At 54.4% G+C, this 19,248-nt stretch overlaps 2 protein-coding genes across 3 annotated transcripts in view; one reads left to right on the top strand and one right to left on the bottom strand.

Annotated features, from left to right (window-relative positions):
- CFAP44 (cilia and flagella associated protein 44) overlaps positions 1–6,055 on the top strand; it is a 168,000-nt gene extending 161,945 nt beyond the window's left edge. For both annotated transcript variants that reach the window (XM_066346884.1, XM_066346883.1), the window contains 2 exons: positions 164–298; positions 4,210–6,055. In XM_066346884.1, the coding sequence (XP_066202981.1) occupies positions 164–298; positions 4,210–4,383 (309 nt within the window). In that variant the 3' untranslated portion in view covers positions 4,384–6,055. The remainder of the gene's footprint in view (positions 1–163; positions 299–4,209) is intronic.
- BOC (BOC cell adhesion associated, oncogene regulated) overlaps positions 4,338–19,248 on the bottom strand; it is an 82,010-nt gene continuing 67,099 nt past the window's right edge. The window contains 11 exon segments of the mRNA XM_066346885.1: positions 4,338–6,460; positions 8,925–9,118; positions 9,614–9,690; positions 11,203–11,438; positions 12,146–12,364; positions 14,391–14,513; positions 14,862–14,967; positions 15,372–15,553; positions 16,456–16,662; positions 17,163–17,273; positions 17,620–17,779. Of these exon segments, the coding sequence (XP_066202982.1) occupies positions 6,273–6,460; positions 8,925–9,118; positions 9,614–9,690; positions 11,203–11,438; positions 12,146–12,364; positions 14,391–14,513; positions 14,862–14,967; positions 15,372–15,553; positions 16,456–16,662; positions 17,163–17,273; positions 17,620–17,779 (1,803 nt within the window). The 3' untranslated portion in view covers positions 4,338–6,272.

Here is a 19,248-nt window from a genome sequence, read left to right as displayed (position 1 = left end):
CAATGCAGTCGCTTCAGATTGCATTTTCATACCCTTTTCTGATGATATTTGTCTGTGTGCATATCACTCCATTTGCCTGACAGTTTTGATCTACTTTGGCCATTCATTTTTCTCTATTTCCTCTCATCCACTTAATCCATTTTGAATCTTCCTGCCCCGGTAGGAAAAGATTGCTCAAGCGCGATGGGAACTGATGATGAAGACAAAAGAACACACCGAAAAGCTTCACCTGATGAATGGTCTATGTATTGAAAAGAAGAAACTTGATTCTCGGTTGAATACACTACAGAACCAACAGGTAGGCTTCTTTTCTTCAGACCCTTTGTTAAACTGGGGAAGTTCTGTGAAGGTAGCGATTCACAGGAATATCAGGTGTTGGCATTAAACAAACCTTGATCTTAGACCACTTCTCATCGCCCCTGGGTCCCTGAGAACACTGAGTTGATACTGGCCCTGTTGCAGTCAGCCTGAGGGGCTAGTTTCATTGCATTCCTCTTGGGTGCCATGAACTTACATAAGTGCTCATCTACAGGGTTTGCCTTGGCCCCAGAGAGGTAGGGTTATTTAGGTATAAATAATACTAGTATACTTACTACCTAAATTTGGTGTCAAGCATCCATTTCCATTATCTTATTTCATTTGACCTAAAATGGGCATCTTCACTTGTGGGATCTCACATGTTTACCTTACTAAAACACTTGTAACTTACTAGGGCCTTCAGCTTGTTCTTATTTAATATTTAATTGAGCCTAACATAGTGCTACTTAATATGTGGTGGAGACTACTTATTAATAACGACTCACCCTATTCAAGCCTTGCCCTCCAGATACCTAACACATACTCTAAACCAGGGGTAGTGAACCTTTTTATATCTACCGCCCACTTTTGTATCTCTGTTAGTAGTAAAATTTTCTAACCGCCCACTGGTTCCACAGTAATGGTGATTTATAAAGTAGGGAAGTAACTTTACTTTATAAAATTTATAAAGCAGAGTTACAGCAAGTTAAAGCATATAATAATAATTACTTACCAAGTACTTTATGTCAGATTTTTGCTAAGTTTGGCAGAAGAAATCTTTATAAAACAACTTACTATAGTTAGATCTATCTTTTCACTTATACTTTGGTTGCTCCACTACCGCCCACCATGAAAGCTGGAACGCCCCCTAGTGGGCGGTAGGGACCAGGTTGACTACCACTGCTCTAAACCATATCTCATATTCTTATAATAGATTCTGCAAAACTGCCATCTGCTTCTCATGATTCTCTTCATGTTTATTTAAGCACCCTGGATATGGTCTATGTTAGGAGTTCCTGTAGTGTGGTTCCTGATGAACAGTATCAGCATCATCTGGGGAAAGGGTTAGACATACAAATTCTTGAGACCCAGCCCAGATCTACTGCATCAGAAGCCGGAAGGGGGCTGGGGAGAGGCACAGCATCAAAGCACATTCACAGGCTTTCCAGGATTCTGATGCATGCTTGAGTTTAAAAATCTCTGGTCCAAGCAAAAGTCCAAAAGAAGGAAAGAATATGATTTATCCCATGGAGAGTGAATAAGAGGATTTGGGAAGCTTTGAACTGGCCCTGAGCTATGAGAGGAAGCTTAGAATCAGAAAGTTGAGGGACCTTTATCTACTAAAGAATTTTTGAGTGGAAAATCAAGGCAGTACTGGAGAAAGTTGATACATAAATAAAAACTTCACAGAGGAAGCAGTCAGTAAGCTTTTGTTGACTTAATATGCTTTGATAAGTCCAGATAGATTGGAAAGAGTTTGGAGGTAGAAGATCAGCTGAATGGGGAAATAGTGTATGTCTCTTTACATAGGCTTTCTCATTTAATCTTCAAAAGACTATTCCCAAAGCTCAGAGTAGTTAAGTAGCTTGATCAAACTTTCTGAACTAATGCACAGGTCGTAAGTTTTTAAAATGAGGTCCACCTCCAAAGCTGACTTCATTGCTGCTATTCTTACAATCATCTTGGCATGAATTGGGAGGCAGACGGCAAGAAGCTTGTGTCAAAAATTTTCACAGTAAGAATAGGCAAAATTTGTCTGGATATGGTGAGGAGAATGAAGGAAGATTAAGGTGACTTTAAAATGACTGGGCAGCTACATGTATTTAGCTGCAAGTAACCAAAAGTCCAATTGAAAGTAGCTTAAATAGGGATCATTTTTCTTAAGAAGTCTAGAGTGGACAGCTTGAGGGGGTTTGACTTAGTGGGTCTAGGACAGGGGTCCCCAAACTACGGCCTGCGGGCCACATACAGCCCTCTGAGGTCATTTATCCGGCCCCCGCCACACTTCTGGAAGGGGCACCTCTTTCATTGGTGGTCAGTGAGAGGAGCACATTAACCATCTCATTAGTCAAAAGCAGGCCCATAGTTCCCATTGAAATATTGGTCAGTTTGTTGATTTAAATTTACTTGTTCTTTATTTTAAATATTGTATTTGTTCCTGTTTTGTTTTTTTACTTTAAAATAAGATATGTGCAGTGTGCATAGGGATTTGCACATAGTTTTTTTTTATAGTCCGGCCCTCCAACGGTCTGAGGGACAGTGAACTGGCCCCGTGTAAAAAATTTGGGGACCCCTGGTCTAGGATGTCAGCAGTTCTGTGATTCCGATTCTTTGAAGTTCTCTTCAGTCACAAGATGGCTGCCTCCGCTGTTTCACATGCATATGCCAGCCTCTTATGTGGTTTTCATTAAGAAAGCATAAGTTTGCTTATATTCATTTAGCTAACCTTAGCTGGAATGGAAATGGGGTAATGTTAGGGCTTAGCTTTCACAGCCTCTAAAGTAAAGGCAGACAAGAGAGAAGCTGTTGGGTAACAGTAACCCCCACTTACACGAAGGTCTGCCATAGGAGAGGGCAGTGGACAGATCAGAGATTTTTGGCTTTAGGTAGGCTGGTGTAACCCTGCTTCCAGTCCTTAATAATATAGTCACTTGGGCCAGTTCACGAATCTCTCAGTCTCATTCCCTGTATCTGTAAAACTGGAAAAACACCCTCTAGTTCACAGAGTTGTTGTGAGGATTAAATGAGACAGTGTATGAGAAGTACCTGGCAGAGTGGACACTGGCTAAGCGGTAGGTCCCTTCCTTTAGCATGCATTCAAATTTTATTGAGCATCTACTTACATTCCCAGCTCAGGTGAGTGCTGGGCAGAGTGGTGAGAGCCAGGCACACTAGGCCCCACCTCTAAGAGGCACAGGATCTTGCAAGAAAGATATCAAACATTTAGGTTGAAGCATAACAAACTGCCACTTTGTTTAGGTTAGAAAGTGATCAAATGTCAAATGGTTCAATCTGATGATTGCAGTAGCTGATGATGGCTATTTTGATAGAGGAACACAGACCAGGAAATCTTAGCCTACTCCCTGGGGCAAAGGAGGCCTTCCTAAAAGTGAGGTCTGAAGCACAGACAATTGTCTGGACTGGATGCAATCAGATAAGGAAATAAAGATGCTTTCAGTTTGGGAAAGAAAACATGACCGCCCCTGGCCAGTTGGCTCAGTGGTAGAGCATCGGCCTGGCATGCAGGAGTCCCGGGTTCGATTCCTGGCCAGGGCACACAGGAGAAGCGCCCATCTGCTTCTCCACCCCTCCCCCTCTCCTTCCTCTCTGTCTCTCTCTTCCCCTCCCGCAGCCGAGGTTCCATTGGAGCACAGTTGGCCCGGGTGCTGGGGATGGCTCCTTGGCCTCTGCCCCAGGTGCTAGAATGGCTCCGGTTGTGGCAGAGTGACGCCCCAGATGGGCAGAGTGACACCCCAGATGGGCAGAGCATCGCCCCCTGGTGGGCGTGCCGGGTGGATCCCGGTCGGGCGCATGTGGGAGTCTGTCTGACTGCCTACCCGTTTCCAACTTCAGAAAAATACAAAAGAAAGAAAGAAAGAAAATATGACCATGGCTCTGTCCAGAAAAAGGAAAAGCGCCTTGTCTCTTCTGATGCCAGTCATGAGCCCTCTAAGGTATGAGTGGCAGGTAGCTTAATGAATTACCCATCAAGATATTTGCATTTTGAAAGTTGTTAGCCCAAAGGGACACATTTCTAAATAGTGGGATTTCAGTGAAAGAACGAAGGCCCTTGAAATAGGAGCAGTGGCTGTTTAAAGTGACTGTAAAGCAGCACTCCTAACAGACATATAAGGACAGAAATGTTCACACCCCAAATGATGCTTAAAGTAGGAGGTGTCTTTCTTTCAACAGGGCAACGCCTTTCAGAGCTCTCGGAAAGCCGATATTGTGGCAAGAGAGAAGGTCACTGAGTTGGTCCGACTCCAGGCAGCAAGGATTTTGGCCTTAAAGGAAGAGATTGCTGTTTTGCGTAAGAAAGGGGGCCTTACCCTCCCTTCCATTCGGTCTCCACAAGAGAACAGATGAAGACCCTGGCTCTTTTATGTTGGCTTCTTTTCTCAAATCCATCCAATATTTTGGACAGAAAATTCACCAGAAATTGTTTGTCTCCTTCAACAATCCTGTTGTTTTTAAGTAAACTAATCTAAAAGTCTAAAAGGAGATCCAGTCATGTAGCACCCAACATCTATTATTGAACTGATCCATTACTAACTAGATTGAATATGAAGTCTCAGAAGGCTATATCGCAAACTGCAAGAAAGCATTCTAAAGGTTTTAGGAATTTTTTTTCCTTTTGGTTACCCGAATTTTTAGGCATTGGCAGGAAAAACGATCACTGAGAACATGAGTCCGGCCCCATGTAAAAGTCAGCGGGCTAGACGGTGAGTTCCAGGCCAGATCTGAGGGCCCCTGAATTAATCAGCTAACTGAAGATTGAGAGCAATAGCGCTATCTCTCCTGGAGGCGATTGTGTCTGAAGTCACATCTTATTTGTTACCTGCTCTACTTCTCCTTTCCTATAATTTCCATGTTACTTCAATTCCTTTTCTTTTTTATTCTTAAAATATTTTTCTGAAAATCCTGTTGCATCTCAATGAGTTTTCCCAATTTAGTTTTGGATGGATAAAGGATGCAAACCGTCTACCAGCGGGCACCCCATTTCTTCTGGCCAGCAGAGGGCGCGCTTGCCCTAGATTGCCAGATCCTGGGGCTCTCCTATGAAATTCGTGACAAAGTTAGAAGCCAGTCTGACAGCACACCTCTTCATAAGATGATCTCAAGTGGCATTTCATCTGTAACCCAACTCTACTGAAATGAACAGGATACACTGCAAGCTTCGGCCTCTATTTAGTTCCAGGTATAAAGGAGGATCCTGTGGTTGGACAGCAAGAAGTAAGTAAATGTTTAAAATATCAACCAGGGAGTCAACTCCTCTGGCAATATTGGTATATCTTTGGGAAGAAGGGAAGTGAATTTCATCAGGTACCACGTGTTCATGTGTAGCAGAACACAACTAAATGGAGAAAATACTTGGTCTTCAACACACACACATACACCTATATCGAAATATATGCCTTTGATGAGACCAAGTTGTACCTTAAGTCCTGTCAATAAAAGAGCTGTGAATCCACTTCCTTTGCACTCTCATCCTCTTGGACTATCGAGCTACTACTGCATTTCACGTTAAACGCACAGCTGACATTCAGTATTTACAAAGACAAATACTGGAAACATCTACCTTTTCCAGGTCCCCTCTCTCGACCTGAAAACACGACAAGCGGTATTTTCTTCAGCTACTCGAAGACTGATTCCTAACGTCTAAGGAGAAAGCTGACTCATACGTGACTAAGCTGAAGGTTACAGGGAAGACTAAACATTTATTTAGAAGTTACAGTGTTTGTTTTTACAGAGATATGTTGCCACAGATTATTGATTCTGGAAGGTTTGTTAATGCTTATAGTTCTGTACACATCTGAGTCCATTCTCACGGGCATCTTCTGGAAACGTTTCCTGTGGCACCAGTTTTGGCCATTTTCACAAGTGTCCCCAGCCTGTGATCCCATGGCCTTTGCTTTGTCCTCGTGGTCATCTCACACAGCGGGCCTGGGAGCCTTCCCTTCAGCCGCTGCTCTGTGGGCCCCTTGCAGCCTCCAAGCCGCCTCCACAGTCTGGGGGCTGGCCGGTCTGTGTTCTTCCTTCCTGGTTCACTCCTGTTACGTTGCGGCTTGTTTTTACTTCTCAAAGCTCCATGGGTAAGGTTCCCTATGTCTTTCCAGAATTATAAAGACACATATACATTTATTTACAAGAGCATAAATATATAAATATGGCTATTATAGAAAAATAAATACCAATTTTCTCTGTCTTTTTTTTAAAATGACAATATATAGTCTTTCTGGAATACTGGCTTCTGCCTAAATTGTGGGGGGTGGTGTTTCAAAAGATACATGTACTGGTGGGCTAGGGGAGAACTGTCTCCCAAGCTCCTGTCCCACATAGGTCCCTGTGGGGTGCTGGGGACACCACTCTGCTCCACTCATTTGGCAAGAGTCAGGACTGTCCACTTCTTCAACCGGTACAAGGCCCAAGCAGCACGGCGGCCCTGAAGGGAGAGAAAAGTGGGCAACATTAGAACCCAGATGCCAGGAATCAACGCTCAGAGGTCTTAGGGGCATCTCTATCTGTGATGGGAGCTGGTTACACTGACCCTAAAGGAGGGACAACCCTACAGCCATGACAAGGTCATTTTTGCTTCCTCTAAGGCAGGGGTCCCCAAACTACGGCCCGGGGGCCGCATGCGGCCCCCTGAGGCCCTTTATCCGGCCTCCGCCGCACTTCCGGAAGGGGCACCTCTTTCATTAGTGGTCAGTGAGAGGAGCATAGTTCCCATTGAAATATTGGTCAGTTTGTTGATTTAAATTTACTTGTTCTTTATTTTAAATATTTTATTTGTTCCCGTTTTGTTTTTTTATTTTAAAATAAGATATGTGCAGTGTGCATAGGGATTTGTTCATAGTTTTTTTTATAGTCCGGCCCTCCAACGGTCTGAGGGACAGTGAACTGGCCCCCTGTGTAAAAAGTTTGGGGACCCCTGCTCTAAGGTCTCTCACAGCCGTGGGGTAGGCCACCTACATGCTCAGTGGTAGGACCATGAAGACTCTCCAGCACTTGGCCTGTACCCTGGGGCAGATGAGGTCAGCTTAACCCATAAATGTGGAAGAAAGCCCTGCTCCTTCCAGAGTTGGGCTGCTGGTTCCCCTTCTGGTCACCCCCTTCGAGTTCCTCCCCCGGGTGAGGTAGATGCTGGGTCTGGCGGCACTAGGGGGTGAATTTCACCTCCCAGAGACAGGGCTGAGGATCTCCATGTGGACCCACATCCACACCAGGGAGGCTGGGAAACGTTATCCAAGCCTCTGCACCGATCCAAGTGTCCACGGATTTCTAAGAAGCTGCGCAGGGAAGACGGTGAGGTGGGGCCGGCGTGCACCGAGCCCCGTGGAGAAAACAGTTCCAAGGAAGCACGGGGAGTTAGGGGTGATGTTTGCCAGAACTTGGCTCCTTCAGGATTGTTGTAACCTTAGTCCTTAATTAAGAGACAAGACTCAACAAAGCAAGGTATTCAGGAGTGATTAGAGAACACTTCTTCTGATGAGAGGCAGAGGAATCTGTGAATGGCCTTGAAAGGCAGAGACCAAAGCACTTCCTGCTCTGAGATGAGAAAGTGTCCTTTCCCTCAGCCCTTGAGGACACAGCTGGCCATGGTGGAGGACCCAGCCGGGATGCCCCCCAGAGCGACAAGGCCTTCAGGCAGGCAGAGGGCGGCGAGTCGCTGGGGGACGCTCCTTCCCAAGCACCACCTCCAGGGACTTCTTGCCCCTCCTCAAGTCTCCCGGGCTGTGGACGCCTGCCCTCGTCCTCTCTCCCGGGCTGTGGACGCCTGCCCTCGTCTATATCCCGGGCTGTGGACGCCTGCCCTCGTCCTCTCTCCCGGGCTGTGGACGCCTGCCCTCGTCTATCTCCCGGGCTGTGGACACCTGCCCTCGTCCTCTGTCCCGGGCTGTGGACGCCTGCCCTCGTCCTCTGTCCCAGGCTGTGGACACCTGCCCTCGTCTATCTCCCGGGCTGTGGACGCCTGCCCTCGTCCTCTGTCCCGGGCTGTGGACGCCTGCCCTCGTCTATATCCCGGGCTGTGGACGCCTGCCCTCGTCCTCTGTCCCGGACTGTGGACGCCTGCCCTCGTCCTCTCTCCCGGGCTGTGGACGCCTGCCCTCGTCTATCTCCCGGGCTGTGGACGCCTGCCCTCGCCCTCTGTCCCGGGCTGTGGACGCCTGCCCTCGTCTATATCCCAGGCTGTGGATGCCTGCCCTCGTCCTCTGTCCCGGGCTGTGGACGCCTGCCCTCGTCCTCTGTCCCGGGCTGTGGACGCCTGCCCTCGTCTATCTCCCGGGCTGTGGACGCCTGCCCTCGTCCTCTGTCCCGGGCTGTGGACGCCTGCCCTCGTCCTCTGTCCCGGGCTGTGGACGCCTGCCCTCGTCTATATCCCGGGCTGTGGACGCCTGCCCTCGTCCTCTGTCCCGGGCTGTGGACGCCTGCCCTCGTCCTCTGTCCCGGGCTGTGGACGCCTGCCCTCGTCCTCTCTCCCGGGCTGTGGACGCCTGCCCTCGTCCTCTGTCCCGGGCTGTGGACGCCTGCCCTCGTCTATATCCCGGGCTGTGGACGCCTGCCCTCGTCCTCTGTCCCGGGCTGTGGACGCCTGCCCTCGTCTATCTCCCGGGCTGTGGACGCCTGCCCTCGTCTATCTCCCGGGCTGTGGACGCCTGCCCTTGTCTATCTCCCGGGCTGTGGACGCCTGCCCTCGCCCTCTGTCCCGGGCTGTGGACGCCTGCCCTCGTCTATTTCCCGGGCTGTGGACGCCTGCCCTCGTCCTCTGTCCCGGGCTGTGGACGCCTGCCCTCGTCTATATCCCGGGCTGTGGACGCCTGCCCTCGTCTATATCCCGGGCTGTGGACGCCTGCCCTCATCTATCTCCACCCTCTTTCACTCCCTGCCCTGCTCTTGGCACAGACCTCGATGAAAAAGGTGGTCCCACGTCACTTCCAGCCCAGGGTTCTGGGGTCCACTCCTCAGTCCTGACTGGCAGGATGTAGCAGGCTGCTCCTGGGGGTGGTGGCAGTCCTGGTGGGCCTGGAGCAGCTGGTGGCTCGAGTCATCAGGCAGCGTGTATAAGAAAGAGCCCTCGTCGGGGTCAGCCTTGGTGCCCCTGCATGCGCGAGACCACATGGGGAGGTGAGGTATGGGCCCAGCGGGCCCGGGTCCCCTCTGCCCACTGCTTCCCTGGGAGCACTGTGGGGGGGAGCTCCCTTGAGCACGGACTGCTCCCCTTTGAACATCAAGAGGGGCCACACCATTTCCATGGGTAATTCTAGTCTATCTCCACTGTATTCCATGCAAGTCCTGAGTACATTAGAGAAGGTGGAGTCAGGGGTCCAGGATCCCCTGGGCTGGGCACAGCCGGCAATATGTGGCTACTCCGGCCTGCTCAGTGCGGGGAGGGTTCTGAGAGGCCAGCCCACGCTCTGGAGCAGAAAGGGTGTCCTAGCTGCACACACGGCCACCACTCATCGGGAAGAGCCCAGCGAGAGGCTGTGGCGTGGGGACCCCTGCACACTCGCCTGGCAGTGACTCACGTTGGCCTGGAGGGCCTAAAGAGAAAGGGAGCTCTGGGACCGAGTGGAGGGTGGGGCGGGGGGCTTACCTGGGAATCTGGTGACTGCGGCTGTCACAGCCATCGCCGAGGACGGTCGGCCTCAGGAGGCTGCTGGAGTCATCCTGCTGCTCAGACGGGAGAGGAATGACAGGGTCATGTCAGAAAGCCCAGGACCTTCGCTGTTCCTGACTAAAAGCCTGGCTAGTGGCCCAGCACTAGAGGCTGGAAGGGGGGGAGCCTCAGGAGGCCACCCGGCTGCTCCCCCCGGGGGCTCCCTCCTGCTGGCCCACGTGCCCAGGACCGCGTTACCCGCGGGGGCTCCCCTGCTGGCCCGCGTGCCCAGGACCGCGTTACCCGCGGGGGCTCCCCTGCTGGCCCGCGTGCCCAGGACCGCGTTACCCGCGGGGGCTCCCCTGCTGGCCCATGTGCCCAGGACCGGGTTACCCCCGGGGGCTCCCCTGCTGGCCCGCGTGCCCAGGACCGCGTTACCTCCGGGGGCTCCCCTGCTGGCCCGCGTGCCCAGGACCGCGATACCTCCGGGGGCTCCCCTGCTGGCCCGCGTGCCCAGGACCGCGTTACCTCCGGGGGCTCCCCTGCTGGCCCATGTGCCCAGGACCGCGTTACCTCCGGGGGCTCCCCTGCTGGCCCGCGTGCCCGGGACCGGGTTACCTGCGGGGGGTTACCCGCGGGGGCTCCCTCCTGCTGGCCCACGTGCCCAGGACCGGGTTACCTGCGGGGGGTTACCCGCGGGGGCTCCCCTGCTGGCCCGCGTGCCCAGGACCGCGTTACCCGCGGGGGCTCCCCTGCTGGCCCATGTGCCCAGGACCGGGTTACCCCCGGGGGCTCCCCTGCTGGCCCGCGTGCCCAGGACCGCGTTACCTCCGGGGGCTCCCCTGCTGGCCCGCGTGCCCAGGACCGCGATACCTCCGGGGGCTCCCCTGCTGGCCCGCGTGCCCAGGACCGCGTTACCTCCGGGGGCTCCCCTGCTGGCCCGCGTGCCCGGGACCGGGTTACCTGCGGGGGGTTACCCGCGGGGGCTCCCTCCTGCTGGCCCACGTGCCCAGGACCGGGTTACCTGCGGGGGGTTACCCGCGGGGGCTCCCCTGCTGGCCCGCGTGCCCAGGACCGCGTTACCTCCGGGGGCTCCCCTGCTGACCCGCGTGCCCGGGACCGCGTTACCCGCGGGGGCTCCCCCCTGCTGACCCGCGTGCCCAGGACCGCGTTACCTCCAGGGGCTCCCCTGCTGACCCGCGTGCCCGGGACCGCGTTACCCGCGGGGGCTCCCCCCTGCTGACCCGCGTGCCCAGGACCGCGTTACCTCCGGGGGCTCCCCTGCTGACCCGCGTGCCCGGGACCGCGTTACCCGCGGGGGCTCCCCCCTGCTGACCCGCGTGCCCAGGACCGCGTTACCTCCGGGGGCTCCCCTGCTGACCCGCGTGCCCAGGACCGCGTTACCCGCGGGGGCTCCCCCCTGCTGACCCGCGTGCCCAGGACCGCGTTACCTCCGGGGGCTCCCCTGCTGGCCCATGTGCCCAGGACCGGGTTACCCCCGGGGGCTCCCCTGCTGGCCCACGTGCCCAGGACCGGGGTACCCCCGGGGGCTCCCCTGCTGGCCCACGTGCCCAGGACCGCGTTACCTGCGTGGGCTCCCCTGGGCGGGACTGCGGAGACTTCATGCCTGCGTAGCCGACGGCAGCTGTGGGGCAGCCCCTGTTCACGTGAACCCCACTGACACAGGCCCGTCCACTGCTGCCACTGAGGTGGGGCTGCCCGCTGGCTCGGTGGCCCGGACGTCCTCCCAGCGGCACCATCGTGTACTGGCAGGAGGAGGACAGAAGGGCACTGCGAGGAAAACCCAGGTCTGTTGTATGTTCTGGAAGGACAGAAGGATAAAGATCCGTTAGGCCAAGGAGGCCCGGGCCGCTCGTAGAAGTCCCACATGAATCTCAGAAAACTCCGGACCACAGGGTCAGACGAGGCAGGCACGGAACTGGCCCTGCCCCGGAGAGTACGGCCCTCAGAACAGTCTGCCCATCACCCGTTTCTTCCTAACACCCAGACACTTTCTGCAGTGGGGACGGGCGAGGAGATACGGGGCCAGGGTTGAGGAGAAGGAGGTGGTGAGCAATAGGAGCAGAGTCTGGGCGAGGCAACTTGGCCCGGGGCGGCCACTGAAGCAGAATTGGTGGCTAACAGATGATCTCAGGATGGGGGAGCTCCAGGCCGCCCGGGACCCAGAGGAGGGGCAGGAAGTGTCTGGAGGGAAGAGGCAGGTACGCACAAACGTGTGGTCAGAGCGGCAGCTTCAGACGTTAAAAGGAGTTGGAGCCAGATAAGTACTGAGCTCCCAAGACCCAGAGACCAACTCCTACTTCTTCATACTGTCCTCCACCGGCCAAGGTCCGCGCACTGGGAGGGCAGGGCCCCCGCGGGACCCAGGGGCGTGAGCTCCAGTCAATGGGAAGGAAGCAGGGCACCTCTGCTCCTGCCCTGGGGAGAGGCCACCTTGGACGGCCGCCCCCTCCCCCTTCCCCCACCCCGGCCCCTTCCCCCGGGTGCGGAGGGGGGTCACTCACTCACTTTGCTTAGTCCAGGCCCTCCACAAGCAGAACGGGATGAAGGCGACGATGATAAGGACGACAGAGCCCAGGACGACCCCGACAATCAGGTAGGGCAGGTCGCTGGAGCGCGCCACCATGGCCCCCGTGCCCGCGGGCCGCTCCATGGTTTCAGGGGCTGGTGGCTGAGGTGGAGCCGGAGTTGGCGGTGGGAGCCCACCAGGCAGGCCGGACTTCCGAGCTGTAATGACGAACAAAGCTCACATCAGCATCTCTTGCTTTCACAACAAAGAGAAAACATCTCCATTCCGTGGGTGTGGAAAATGAGGTCAAAGTCACAATACAGGGACTGAAAACCCTTTATTAGATGCGTGTGGTGTCCCAGCTCTGCAGGAAATGGGCATCTAGTATGAACTCTGGAATTACTGGAAAGAACTGACCCTCACATTTCAAAATACAATCTGAGCTAATCTGTGAGCCACGCACCAGAGTCCGACGGGGTCTTCCGGGCACAAGTGCTGTGGGGATGATGTGAAAGAAGAGCTGGTCAACTTTGGGGAGAAAATATTTTTTAAATGTATGAAACCAGCAGGAGAAACGGGAAAGGAAGAATCTACCCATGAACCTGCTCTTCCCGGCAGGTCACGGGATGTGGGATGTGAAGTACTAGTGTGACCTGAGTCACACAGCAGGGACACGGCTGTGTCCGGCTGCACTCCCTGGGACAGACAGTAACTGTGAAAAGCTGATTCAAAGGTGACAAGACGGTAAACTCATCTGGGCTTTGCTGTTATCAAGGTGTATCTGACACTGTTAATCCTCTTCACAGCTGTCCTCTCTTCTCTTCTCTTTCTTTCTTTTATTTTATTTTATTGAGAGATGGGGAAGCATAGAGACAGACTCCCAGCTTCTCTCAGGGGATACTAGCACTCCAATGTCTCAGAAGGCCCAGACTCAGGCTCCAAGGGGTTTCACCGTGCTTCATTCCCATAGGACCTGTTTCTCTTCCAGCCTTGCCCGTTACAGTAAGTGACCACATCCCCCGTGTGGTACAGCCAGCTGGAAGCCTCCAGGCCGACGCTGAGCACCGTTTTCTCTGCCAGCCCCCCACGCTGGCAGTCTGTCCCTACACACGCTTCCTCAGAAAGGACGCCCGAACCTGGCCCTTCTCTCCCCCTTTACTTCACGCCCCTGCTCTCTTCCCTGCGCAGTCACCAGGAACCCTTCTCAACGAACAAATCCAACGGGGACCCTCCTCCGCCTCACAGCCCGCAGGGTGCTCGGGGACCCAACACCCACCAACAGCACTGGCCTCTCCCCGGAGCCACAGACTGGCCTTCCCGGAGCCAGAGTCCCGAACCACCTGGAGTCACATGGAGGTCTGTCCAGCCCCCCAGGCCACACCCTCAGTCCTCCAGGAAGAAGCAATCCTTCCAGAGGCCAGTGTGAAACCTCCGTTTCTGTTCTTTGCCCAGGGCGCTCTGTGTGCCACTCATACAGGAGTTTTGGCTGTGGCTGCATCTGCCTCCTCACTACCCTGTAGATGATGGGAGAGGCAGGAAGTGCACAGAGCAGGCACCCGGTATTGTTGAATAAGTGATGAACAGCAGTTCAAAGCTGGAGAGAGAATGTTGCCAACGATAGGCAAATGGGTTGTTTTCTCGTCTCTCTTCCTGTTCCTTGGGTGATTTCCTGATTTTGTTCTTTGCAATATACCTGCTTTATACACTTGCAGTATTTGCAAAATGGAGATGATATCTATCCACTTGACCAAAGTGCAAACATTAACAAGTTATTATGTGAGTATGTTTACCATGTTTTAATGCAAAGAAAGAGTCTGGGCTTGTAATTAGATGAACTTGGTTCGAAGTATGCGCTACTGCTACCTGGCTGCATGATCTTGGTCAAGATATATCATTTCCTATCCTGTCTCACGGGGTTGTAGTTAATTAAATAAACCAACGAATGTAAGCATCAAATGTTATAAGAATTAAGGGTTTATAGAAAGTTTCCAACCTAAAAATGGGTTCCATTCCATAAGTTTATGTACAAGTCAGTTTCCAAGTTCCCTGCAGCCTTCATAGTATAGCAGGCCATTCATACTTAGTACGAGGCACAGGCAAGTGAAGGGTTACAAACGACAGAGTGTAGGGGAACTTGGACAATAAGGAGGCTTCCTGGGCAGGAGACAGCACCAAGGCGCACGGAACAGTGACTGCGCTGGTGTGCTGAGAGGAGCAAGGGGAAGCAGAGAACCAGAGACTCACCTTTGGTTTCACAGATCATCACGTTGCTGAACTCACTCTCCCCCCCCTCGTTGAAGCACTGCATCTTAATGTCGTAGGAGGTCTCTGGCTGCAGGTGGCTTATCGAGTGCCAATATTTATCCCCTGGGAAGGGGAAGAAGAGAGTCACACATGGAGATGTGTATCTGGTTTGCCTCGCCGCCAGTGGTGCTCAGACCCAGACAGGGCTGTGTGCTGGTGCCACCGAGTGGCGTGTGCGGTCACACGGTGGAGGAACCCCGAAAGAAGTGTTCTGGGTTCCCTCCCAAGTTTCTGTTGTCCCATCACCATAGGAAGGAAGCATGTGGGTTTTAGAACTCAGTGACCCCGAGTGTGTCATGAAGGAGTCAACAACATGGGGCCCAGACGCTCTGGGTCACACCAGCCCAGATTTCATACTCGCACTAACGCCGAGACCACCTTGCCGACAGAGGAACCGAAATCGTTTCTCACCTTCCACCATATCCTTCTTGTAGTCGCTGTCATTGTCACTGTCTGTGGGTCGGTAATAGATATAAAAGCCGTGGATCGGCGTGTTGTTGTTACTTGCTGGAATATACTACAGGGAATGGAGAAGAGACACACTGACAGTGGAACACAGACGTCACCAGGGGAGCACAACCACAGGGCGGTGGAATTTCATCCCAGCCTAGAGTACGAAATTCACTGGGGGGCCCCGGGCAGACGTTTCTGACGACATCCCCAACACTCTCTGGAGAATACTGTGGAGACCAACTCCCTTTATTGGCCTAGGGGTCCCCCAGCCTTTGGAGACAGGAAAGTGCCATTTCCCCAAAGAGCTGGGTCCCCTCTGCACCTGCCTGGGTGGGGAGGAGGGGTGATGCCAGACAGACAGACACACTTAAGGGAGGCATTTCAGAAGCAAGGCTGAGGAAGAAAGGTGGCTCCTGCCCAGCACGAGGTCGCCCATCCTCCCGCCGCCGTCTGGGCAAGGCCGCCTACCATCCACTTGAGCATGATGGTGGTCTCATTGACGGCGTCGGTGAAGGTGATGTACGGGCCCGCCACGGGCCGCTCGTACACGCGGCCGCTGTAGCCGGACACCACGTAGGGCTGGGAGGGGGCGCTGGGCTCGCTCTCTCCCAGCATGTTCAGAGCCCGGACTCGGAACTTGTAGGAGGTGCCTGGTGAGAGAGACGCCCACTGAACCCAGGAGCTGCGAACACCTCCAACTTTCTCACGGCTTGTTCAGGCCCCGGACCTGGAGGGAACTTCTAGGAAGCCCTTCCCCAAAAGCAAGCCCCAAGGGCCTCAGGAGAATTCCCACCCTCATCAGAAAGGAGCCACATAGGAGATGGCTCTGGACCCCGGAGGGAGGGAGGGAGAGAGGGAAAGAGGGAGGGAGGGAGGGAGGGAGGGAGGGAGAGAGGGAAGGAGGGAGAGAGGGAGAGAGGGAGGGAAGGAGGGAGAGAGGGAGAGAGGGAGGGAGAGAGGGAAAGAGGGAAGGAGGGAGAGAGGGAAAGAGGGTGGGAGGGAGAGAGGGAAAGAGGGTGGGAGGGAGAGAGGGAAAGAGGGAGGGAAAGAGGGAGGGAGGGAGGGAGGGGGGAGAGAGGGAGGGAGGGAGGGAAGGAGGGAGAGAGGGAAGGAGGGAGAGAGGGAGAGAGGGAGGGAAGGAGGGAGAGAGGGAGGGAGAGAGGGAAAGAGGGAAGGAGGGAGAGAGGGAAAGAGGGTGGGAGGGAGAGAGGGAAAGAGGGAGGGAAAGAGGGAGGGAAAGAGGGAGGGAGGGAGGGAGGGGGGAGAGAGGGAGGGAGGGAGGGAAGGAGGGAGAGAGGGAGGGAGGGAGGGAAGGAGGGAGAGAGGGAGGGAGGGAAGGAGGGAGGGAGGGAGGGAGGGAAGGAGGGAGAGAGGGAGAAGGGCTTGTGGAGCTGAGGTACCACCACCAAGTGCATCCAAAGAAGCCAGAGGCGGGTGGAGGATGAGCACTGAGACCCTCTGAAGCCCACGTTCTCCTCTAGGTGGCTGGGGGGCAGCGTGGGGTGGTGGTGGGGATGGGGATACGGACAGCAGGTACCGGCCAGGCCCCTACCTTTCTCTAGGCCCGTGATCTCCACAGAGAGCCGGGAGGGAGGGATAGCGCTGGTGGCCAGAACCCAGTCCCCCACTTTCTTTAGCTTCTTGTACTCCACACGGAAGGCCTGGATGGGGAAGCCACCGTTCCCACGGGGAATCCAGGTCACATACACTGATGTCTCGGAGGCCATGGAGATCGTGGGCCTGTCTGGAGCTTCTGGAGCTGGAGGACACCATACACAGGGAGGAAGGAGGTGGGAGGAAGACACGATGAGAAGATGGTTGTACTGCAGCTGGGCTTGGCCTCTTCCTGATAGAGGCCTGTTCCTCTGCACAGCCTCCATCCCCTGGTGGCTGCACTGGGTCTCCCTAGAGCCACCTGAACAGCCCTCTCCTGGGAGGAGTCCTTGAGCTAAGCTGCTGGAAGCCACCCTCCTGCAGGGTCCGAGGATCGGGGAGTCAGGGGCACCTGCTTTGCTCTCCACTGTCTCTGGGCCCTCACGGTCAGCAACCCCAGCCGTGGACTCCAGTGTTTAATTTGAAAAGTTCCAATCTCTATGTCCTCGTTGTGGTTAATGGGGGAGACACCAGGAAGATGTAGGGACTCCCGGACCCACAGAACCCAGGACCCATCCGGCCTTCAGCAATGAGCGCTGAGGCAGGGAGCTGGCTCTAGTTACGACTGCTCCTCGGTCCTAGCACTGGGGGTGGCCGGGGGCTTACGGGAGAGGCGGCCGTGGTCTGGCTGGCTGCTGCTCTGGGGGCTGGCTCCGGGGTCATCTCTCTGGATCTGCTGCTCCTTGCTGGCCATGATTTCAGGTTTGGACCGCCGTCCTGGGTAGAAATGGGTTGAGATCAGCAAGGGAGGGGTGTGCACTAGTTTCCCTTTCTGCTGGAGGCTCTGCCCGGGGTCTGCCAAGGAGACGCAAGCAACGCAGGGCGTCGGAAGGTCCCATTCTCAGCTCTGCCTGTGACATGGTGTCGCACCTGACCAGAGAGGCCAGCTGGTGGCTCTCCTGCTGAGAGGTGTGACCTCAGCCTGGGCGCACGGACCACAGGGAGGCAGGATGGAGGGAAGGTGAACAGCTGGGACAAGGTGAGCAAGGCTTCCCACCAGGGCCTGGGAGGGTTCCCTCAGGCCTATGGAAACCCCGAGCTTGGGGCAACGATTGACGCTGACCAGTTCGGAAGGTGACCATGGCTGTCTGGCCTTCTCCCGCACAGTTGTAAGCTGCCATCTCCACTTCATACAAGCTCCCGGGGTCAAGTTTGGTGAGGGTCAGGCGGTGCTGGTTGGCTGGAATGCCAGAGATGGTCCAGTCATCCGAGGAGTTTGTGACCTGCTGGAGAAGGTGGCTGGTGTAAGGACCGGCATGTGGGCCTGGAGCTAGAGGTGGGCTGTAGTTTGCAAGGGAAGCAGACCTGAGCCCGAGAGGGTGGGGCTGGGGATGGAGGCAGGAGGAGAATGGTGGGGGTGCTGCAGGGTACAGACTGGTCCAGCTGGCTCTGGGACAGTGAGGCCAGGCCCCCTGGTGGCTCATCTAATAACCCCATCGAAGGAAACCCAGTGGAGAGGGTCCAAAGGCCTGACTAGATTACCGAGAACTTTTCCAAAGCCCTCTCTCTCAGAACCTCCATATTTAATTTTTCTCCTCCTTGCTCTATTTAAAGCTCAGTTCCTTCCATTTGTATTGTAATAAGATGATGATGAGAATGACGATGAAAGTAGCTATACCAGTGGAGATGGCCACATTTGCCAAGTGTTGATTGACTACGTGCGAGGCATGAACCCACGCACTTTCTATGCGCTATAAAGTGCTTTCGGGACAACAGCATGAGAGAGACAGGAAACCTGCCAAAGGCCACCTTGCTGGTCAGTGCAGAAACCATGAGCATGTGCTCGCAATCATAACCTGTTTAGAAAGAAAAACTAGCTGGGAGTCGGAAAACCTTCAGTTCAATCCCGGTTGTGTTTCTTACTAGTTGTGTAACATAAGCAAGTTCCCTAACCTCTCTCAGCCCTAAGCAGTTATTTTTTAAGAGAGGAGTGGAGACAGACAGACTCCTGCAGGTGCCCCCAACAGGATCCACCCAGCAACCCGCACGGGTATCTTCAGCACCTGGGGCCAACCCTGGGAGCAAGGGAGCCATCCTCAGTGCCCGGGACAATACTCGAACCAATCCAGCCACTGGCTGCTGGAGGTAAAGAGAGAGAGGGAGAGGGACAGAAGCAGATGGCTGCTGCTTGCTTCTCTTGTGTGTCTTTTTTTTTTTTTTTTAAATATTTTTATTTTATTTATTCATTTTTAGAGAGGAGAGAGAGAGAGAGACAGAGAGAGAGATGAGAGAGAGACACAGAGAGAGAGAAGGGGGGAGGAGCTGGAAGCATCAACTCCCATATGTGCCTTGACCAGGCAAGCCCAGGGTTTCGAACCAGAGACCTCAGCATTTCCAGGTCGATGCTTTATCCACTGCGCCACCACAGGTCAGGCTCTTGTGTGTCTTGACCAGGGATTGAACCCAGGATGTCAGCATGCCGGGCCGTCGGACTATCTACTGAGCCAACTGGCCAGGGCCCCTAAGCTTTTCATTTGTAAAGCGAGGCAAATAAAACCTCTCAGGTGATTCTGAAGATTAAATCTGGTGATTTAGTCCAGTGTTGAGCTTGGACCTGGGCATACAGTAGGTTCCCAACAACTGCCTGGACCCCTCCTGACTGTCCCACCCGCTCCGTTCAGTGACGGCTCTGCCACTTTCTCCTTCTCCTGCCCTCAGTCCTTGCTTAGAACTTAAAAACTGTGAATGAACT

This window comes from Saccopteryx leptura, chromosome 8, assembly GCF_036850995.1.
Source record: "Saccopteryx leptura isolate mSacLep1 chromosome 8, mSacLep1_pri_phased_curated, whole genome shotgun sequence".
Taxonomy (NCBI): domain Eukaryota; kingdom Metazoa; phylum Chordata; class Mammalia; order Chiroptera; family Emballonuridae; genus Saccopteryx; species Saccopteryx leptura.
Note: the sequence above shows the minus strand (reverse complement) of the source record. Positions and strands in the feature narration are given on the sequence as shown.